Consider the following 7,895-nt stretch of genomic DNA (forward strand, 5'->3'; position numbering starts at 1 on the left):
AACTTTCTAAGAATATTATAAAAATTAAAATATTAAATTTAAGCTAAAGTATTTTTTGAAGGAGTGAACCAGTCCTCTAAGATATCCTAACGTCATATGATATATATCATGTGGGTATTATAGAGGACTAATGAGTGTTTAATAATTGAATTAAAAAAATCTTTTTTAAACTCTTTGCGTACAACAGTATACCCCTGTTGGCATAGCTATATACTATACTGGTATCATATGTTAGTTGGAACTTTTTTTGGTTGTATTAGTTACATTTAATTGGTACACTATTTGATTTTTCTTTAGTAATAGTAGAATAGTACAATATCTTGATTTTTTTTAATTTTCCTTTATGCATGTGTATTATGTAATCATTTTGATTTTTTCTTTATGCGTTTGGTTTATATAATAGTATTATAGTACAATATCTTAAAATATATTATTATATTAATATGTGGTACACTATTTTTTGATTTTTCTCTTTATGCATGTGTATTATGTAATAGTAGTATAATCATATATAGTTACCTGAAATTAATTGATAGAACTATATACCCTATTGGTATAATTATATGTCATATTGGTATCATATGGTAGTTGAAATATTTTTTGATTGTTTTGGCTGCATTTTTAAGTGAATTCTATTCTGAAATAGTTTATATGATCATGTTTTGTTGTGTTGGATTTTCTTGTACCTATGGACATAGATTTTGTGTATTATGTAATAGTTTTTATAGTTATATGCAGTTGTTGGAATGACCCCGTACAACTATATACCCTATTAGTATAGCTATATACTATATTGATATCATATGTTAGTTGAATCCTTTTTTGGTTGTATTAACTGCATTTAATTGGTACACTATTTGATTTTTCTTTAATAATAGTAATATAGTACAATATCTTGAAATATTTTATTATATTAATATGTGGTACACTATTTTTTATTTTTCTCTATATGTATGTGTATTATGTAATAGTAGTATAGTCATATAGTTGCTGGGAATTAACAAGTAAAACTGTATACCGTGTTGGTATAGTTATAGGTCATATTGGTATCATATGGTAGTTTGAACATTTTTTGGTTGTTTTAGCTACATTTTTAAGTGAATTCTATTCTGAAATTATTTATATAAACATGATTTGCAGTGCTGGAATTTTTGTGTGCCGATGGACATAGATTATGTGTATTTTGTAATAGTTTTTATAGTTATAGGCAATTGTTGGAACGATCCCATACAATTATATACCATGTTACTATGCGGAATGAGCAAATAGCTTTGCGAATATTTAGCTTGCAATGTGAGCATGTAATTTTCTCATACTTTTATTGCATCCTTTGATGTTTTGGTTCAGTAGTATAGTCACAGATAGTTGTAGCAATATTCTAGAGCAATCATATACTTTGTTGGTATACATGTATACCATATTGGTATCATATGGTACTAGAAGTCTTTTTTGCTACTTATATTTTTATTGCATTTTTTAATATTTTATTATCATTTCTATTCTAACTAGTATATATGGAGATTTGGTGGTCGTATATTATGTTTTCTTGCTCCATAACTGGTTGTGTTACTGCTAATGGTAGAGTGTATACTGATATTTGTACGGAAGGAGATCAAGGTTTGCATGGCAATCACGTGGAATTAGAAAAGGAACAAGAAATAAAGAAAATAAATAAAAAGAAAAAAATAAAGGAGTCAAATTTGAGTGTGAAATAAGTTATGGTAAAAATAACAATAATACGATTTGGACAAAAATAAATAAATTAAATATAAAAAGAAAAAAATAAGAAGAAAACGAGAAAAAAGAAAAGGAGAAAAGAAAGAAAAAAAGAAAAAACAAAAGAATCATAGAAATAAAAAAGAATTGGGGAAAATTCCCCACAAAAACTACTATGTAAAATGTAATTAGTTTGATGGGTAGAAAAATAAATGGGTAGGTAAGGGTAAATAATTTTAATTTTGTGGGTAACTGTCTCATTCACTTTTTTTTTTTTTTGGGTATTGACCTTCTTTCTTCCTCTTCCGAATTCATACTAAGGCATGAAACTTGTGATAAAAGTGGTTTGACCATTTTTTTTTTTTTTGTTTCTGGAGTGTAAGTTCGATCATTGTTGTTGGATTAAAGTTGTGAGTTTTATTTGCTTTCCCATTTTTTTTTTCTTTTTATATATGAAGTATTTTCTTCCCCGTTTTCAATATCTTAACACATGGAAAATGATTTTATGAGGTCCCATATCTTGATTTGGTAAGAGAGGTTAAGTAACGTTCTATGATAAAAAATGGTTGAATCGATTGATGAACTTGTTGAAAGCTTTTTGATTTAGTGAAAAGACAATCTTGATTTACAGAATGCTCATATGAAAACTGAGTATAACAATCAAATTTAGCTTAACAAGGATCAAACAAGAATTAGATTAGTTGCATGCTAAATTGGAAAATTAGACTTGCGGGAAGCATACTGGACTTGTTAGTATTACCCATATCTTTAGGAATATTTTTATTTCATGGTGTTTATTTAAAAAAAATGCAGAACAAAGTCCGCAAAGTTCTTTTTTTAGTTTTTGCAAGCTATGTTTGAGCAAACAAATACTTTCTGCAGAAACTCAAGAACTAATAAGTTTCGCTGCAAAAACCATGCCGACTTCAAAGAATTAACTCAGACCTGGGATAAACGTAAAGCAAGAAAATACTGATTTTTTATTCGGAGATTCACGTGCAAGAGCCATTAGGCTCTTCAAAATGTCGCATGACATGAAAATTATTTAAAGTAAGTTAGCAAATAGGGTAAGCTGTGGAGAAGAGTGATGAGATTGTCTAAATAAACACTATTGCATATATCATAAAGGGAGCCAAGTAGAAACATGCTCCATGCTCAATGTTCCTGGTTTCTTCGCTCGATGCTAACATAAGCTATCCAGGATTAATCAATGCTGTCCATCTTTGAACCGGAAAAAGACTGGTAAAAAGAGGCTGCAGAAGTTACCAAGAATAACAGCAAAATACACCACCATTAAAGAGTCCACCTGAAAGAGAACAAAAACCACATTAAACGTTGCACAAGGCAACAAGCAAAAGATAGGCAAGTATTTAACCAAATAAAGCGCACCATTTCCAGAGGATTAGGTAGAATGAAATGAAACATTCTGCTTCATTTGAGGAAGCAAGCAAAAGCATTGGTCTTAAACCCACGATAAAACCCCACCATCTAATACAGGTTTTTCAATAGCCTCAAATTGCTAGCATAGTTCAAAAAAACAAATAATACCTCAATTCAGTAATAAGAGCAAATGAAACAACAAGATCAAAAAATTGGGTCATATTTCGGCAGTTGATGCAAGTGTTCATGAAAAGCTTCAACTTTTAAAAGCTGGTAGGCCCCATCTCTTGAATCCACACATGTTAGGCTATGATTGATATCTTAGTATCCAACCATTAGGATCTATAGCCGATAGCTAATATTGAATAATTTTCTTTTTTGATCAGTAATATTGAATAATTCTTTAGTAATTTACAACAATAAGATCACCAGAAAGTAAACAAATCTTGATAACCACCAGAGCAAAGAACATGAACAGAGAAGAGAGATCGAGTACCTCCCATAGGAGAACTCCAAGGTCGCACAGAAACAGCAGGTTTGTTGAACATACAAATACTCCTAAGCATATAGCAAGTCGCCAAGTTGAATGAAAGTTATCTCCAGTCTCTCTGAGGAACTTGCTAGTTTAATAAGGTTTAAAAATACAATGGAGCTTCGCAAAATGTGACAAATTAGATGCAAACCTTGTTTGGCACACAACCAAGAAAAATTCTGGAAGTAGAAACTAGTTCATCAAAGAACCTTGAGAGACTGGTGTAATAGCCTTTCAACATGTTATACAAGGTTGTTCCATTCAATGTTTCATTGTCTCAAAACTCTAAATAACTATAAACCATACTGTAAAGAGTACAATTCTCAACATGACCACCCAACATTCTTAACAATCACCACAAACTAAACATGACACATTCTTTCAGGGTTTCAATTTAGTGTGGATTCTATTTTCGTAATTGATACTCAAGCAATTGGGACAAAAAAATGACACATTCTCAACAATCCCCACCCAACTCCACATTCCCTTGTTACTTTTGTTGAGCCTTATCTGCCAAAAATAGATTTCTTCAACTTGATCTTATTTGGTGTCTGTATCACTGGGAAATTAACTTTGGTATTGGGGGTTAGCAAAGAAAAGGCCCAGAAGTATCCCATAATCCTGGTTGCACCAGAACTCTACCTTCCCACACTCAATTCAGGACGTTCTACAACTGCTGAGGATTAGCCATTAACCAAACTATAACTTTTCCATGCTATGGGTACTTCAATAAGTAAGCAAAAAGGTCTATGCACCCATTTCAGATGCTCACATACACTTGTATTGGTTACGTATCCGTAGCCAAAGTCCATGTAACACAGCTTTCAAATATGGATAAGCAGGTATGCCTACTTGTTTGAATATGAGCGGATCCAACACAATATCAGACCGATATGCGAACCCAGCTCGAGGATATCCCCTCAAAAGGTGAATGACATGCAATGCTGCCTCAGTATGATGAAATAATGAACTTTCTATCTAGATATACTGTCTTAAAGAAAAGACGGACCCTTTGAAACATGACCAGGTTCTCCTAATTTACTCTCCATTCTAATCTCTGTGTTCCACTACTTTTAACTAGTGTCCTGACTTTCCAATTCATTACACCTTCTGTCCCATGACATACCCTTTTTACTCCCAAGAGTCAAAGAATGTGATCCTTGGCTAAGCATTTTAAGTATTACCATGAGCACTTTTTATAATTTTAAGTAGCACCAATATATGGCAAACTTCGTAATCAACCATGTTTCCTATAATTTTTTAAGTATCTAACAATTTATTTTCACTAAAAGCAAATTATTCTAAATCCGGAGTAAACATTAAAAGAAGGCAAAACTAATCCTCAAAGAAAATAAACCTTACAAAAATTATGGGTCGAGTGGTTTATTAATTTGCCCTAAGTGATGAAAATTTGATTATTCTTCTACAAGACCGTGTGCTCTTATAAATTTTGGGATAAGTTAAGAGTCCCATAACAAACTCAATGAAATTAAACAAAAAACAATCAAAATATGAACATAAGATTTTCCCAAAAGATAAATACATAAACAAGCATTTTAATTACCTACTCAACGATTGAGTCCGAGAAGCATATTCTGTTGCTTAGGCAAGTAAACAACATTAGGAGTCTTAGCCAAAGTCCCAGCAATTTCTCTCGAAGCCTCTATCTTTCTCAACTCAATCAAACCCATTCCAGCAGCCGCAGTAGCATCCGAAATCAGCTTAGCTGATTCGCTCTCTCCTTCAGCCCTAATAATCGCCGCCCTCCTCTCTTGCTCAGCCTTCATCACCACGAATTTCGACCTCTCAGCCTCCTGCTGAGCCACCTGCTTCTGCTCCACAGCTTTCGAAAACTCAGCTCCATACGACAAGTGCGTGATCGCCACATCATCGAGCTCGATGTTGAAATCCTTGGCGCGTCGGATCAGGCTCTCACGAACGAGAGCGGAGACTTGTGGACGCTCCGTGAGGAGCTGATCAGCGTTGAATTGAGCCACGACGGCTTTGAGCACCTCGTTACCGATCGAAGGGAGGACCTTTTCGTCATATTCGGTACCTAAGGTTTTGAAAATGTCGGGGAGGCGGGAGACTTGAGGGCGAGAGAGGATACGGAGCGTGAGGTTAACCATCTGGAGATCTTTCGTTCCGGAGATTGAGGAGAAAGTGTGGGGCCTGGTACGGATATCGAAGATGAAGGGCTTTTGTAGCCATGGGATTAAAAAGTGGGTGCCTTCACCGACGGTTTCGTCGATGACTCCACGGAAACGGTCGAAGAGAACGGCGCGTTGGCCGCCGTCGACGGTGTAAAGGGAGGAATTGAGAACTGCGCCCCCGAGGCCTAGGCTGAAAGCGGCTCGGGCTAGGTTTGTGAGGAATGAAACTGCAGCTTGGCTACTACCCATTGTTGTGTGTAGAAAAGAGAGAGACAGAGAGTGAGATTTTAATTAGGGTTTAAGAGAGGAGAAGAAGAAGATTGAGGGGTTTTAGAGAGGGCCTCGATTGTTGTGCAAGTAAAAACCTAAAGTAGAAAATGCATGGGTAGCCATCTTTTAAAGTGTTATTTATTTTTTATCTATCAATTTTAATGTGGAGTAAATATAGTTATTTTTTTATTAAAATTAATACGAAAAGACGTTTTTATCCTTTTTTCTATATCTTTTCTTTTTCAAATCCTTTATCAAAAGTTCAAAACTCTCGCTTCTCTACAGAACTCCATCTCGTTACTTCTCCACCTACATGCAGTAAGTCTTGTGCTCCTTTGTTATCTTTTCTGCTGCAAATCTCATACATTAAATTTCATTCTTGGAAGGAAGATAAGCCAGATTACAGGAGGAATTTCAGTCCCGAAGACTGCAGCTGTGTCAGCACTGGCTTTAATCGTGAGCTCACATCCTTTGTCCAACTTCATCTGTACTCCTTTGTCATCTTCTCTGCAGCGAACTTCTCGACGTTTTTCATGAATCGAATTGTATGTTTTCTATTTTGCTTTTATGTATTTTTCTTTTTGTATATCTCTAATTCAACGATAACATTTACCTTATATCTCACCCAATTATGAATAATTGGGTCATAATGCTGTGTTTGTGATCAAGTATGTGTGTTTTAGCAGTAAAAATAAAAATGTCCAAAATAATGATTATAACTTGATTCGCTGAGGAATAAGAAGGGGATTTTTCGATAGAAAATTAGTAGAATTTAATTTGCTTAAACTAAGGTGGACTGACAATCACATGCTATCAGCTCCGTTGATGGAAGTTCACGCTTATAACTGTTGGTGAATGTGACAGTCACATGTTATCAGCTTCGTTGACAGTCACAGAATTTAAGGAGATTTTTAGCAATGTGTTAACTGTTGGTGAATGTGATAACTGATAAAAGCAGTAGTACTAGTTCTATGAATAGTAGTAAGTTGTTTGGTTATTATAGTTTGTGTTTTAATTGTACCTACATATGACTCCTAGCAAATGAGGTTTCACTTACTGATTGTACAATAAACAGATTGCTTAATTCTCATACTATTACTATTGTGTATGACACTCTTCTCTTTATTTTTTTCCAAAAAAATATAGCAGCCGGTTTATACATGTTGCTCTTTCACTTTCTGTCGAATTTAGTTGCTATGATATTAGAAAGTTATTGAGAACTTTTTGGCATTGAATTGTGTTTGTGGTTCAATCAATATATTGATTATGTAATAAGCAATCAGAGTAGTCCAGTCATTGAAAATATTTTGGCTAACTGTTTTTCTAAAGATAAATTAGTATTCTAAGTGTGTTTAGAAATTTGCTAAATACTTATATTCTTAACTGTGCTTCTATGAAAGATGCATCTAATTAGGTTCTGAATTTTAGTTTTTTTAGTTTAAATATTCAGGACATTTCAGAAAAATAGTCCTAATGTTTACTTTCTATTTCCTTCTTTGTAGTGTGCTAATGGAAGGAGATCGTTTTTTCGAGTTTGATGATTGGCGTAATTTGATGAGCTAATGGAAAAGAGATTTTCAGTGTAAGGGAACAATAAAAAGTTTCTTGTCGAACAAGCAATGGAAGAAGTTGAGAGATGGTATTTTCAGAAACTTTTTCGATTGGAAGGTGTGAAATTCTTTGGCAAACTTATTCATTGTGTGTTGCTTTCTGAAATTGTAAGAAATTATACGAATTCAATGACATTCAAGGTTTTTGATCATGAAATGAAGTTTACACGTGATGCCTTCCAGATAATTACTGGGTTGAAATATTTTTCTTCAGTAGACTTCAACTTTTTGAGT

The 7,895-nt window shown here is 33.8% G+C and overlaps 1 protein-coding gene across 3 annotated transcripts; it reads right to left on the bottom strand.

Moving 5' to 3' along the window:
* Positions 1-2,673: 2,673 nt before the first annotated feature.
* LOC107797276 (prohibitin-3, mitochondrial-like) lies at positions 2,674-6,141 on the bottom strand. 3 transcript variants are annotated; one of them, XR_001650656.2, is made up of 3 exons: positions 5,193-6,141; positions 3,593-3,704; positions 2,674-3,022 (listed from the first exon to the last, which is right to left on the bottom strand). XR_001650656.2 is itself a non-coding variant. In XM_075226571.1 (2 exons), the coding sequence occupies exon 1, from the start codon at positions 6,028-6,030 to the stop codon at positions 5,197-5,199; it is 834 nt and encodes a 277-aa protein (XP_075082672.1). In that variant the 5' UTR covers positions 6,031-6,141; the 3' UTR covers positions 2,674-3,022. The 3 variants fall into 3 exon arrangements, 2 of the variants coding, with proteins under 2 accessions (XP_075082672.1, XP_016475630.1); XM_075226571.1 differs by lacking the exon at positions 3,593-3,704 and having other exon boundaries at positions 5,197-6,141; XM_016620144.2 differs by lacking the exon at positions 3,593-3,704 and having other exon boundaries at positions 5,193-6,140.
* Between the last annotated feature and the right edge of the window lie 1,754 nt (positions 6,142-7,895).

This window comes from Nicotiana tabacum, chromosome 12 (genome assembly GCF_000715075.1).
Source record: "Nicotiana tabacum cultivar K326 chromosome 12, ASM71507v2, whole genome shotgun sequence".
Lineage (NCBI taxonomy): Eukaryota > Viridiplantae > Streptophyta > Magnoliopsida > Solanales > Solanaceae > Nicotiana > Nicotiana tabacum.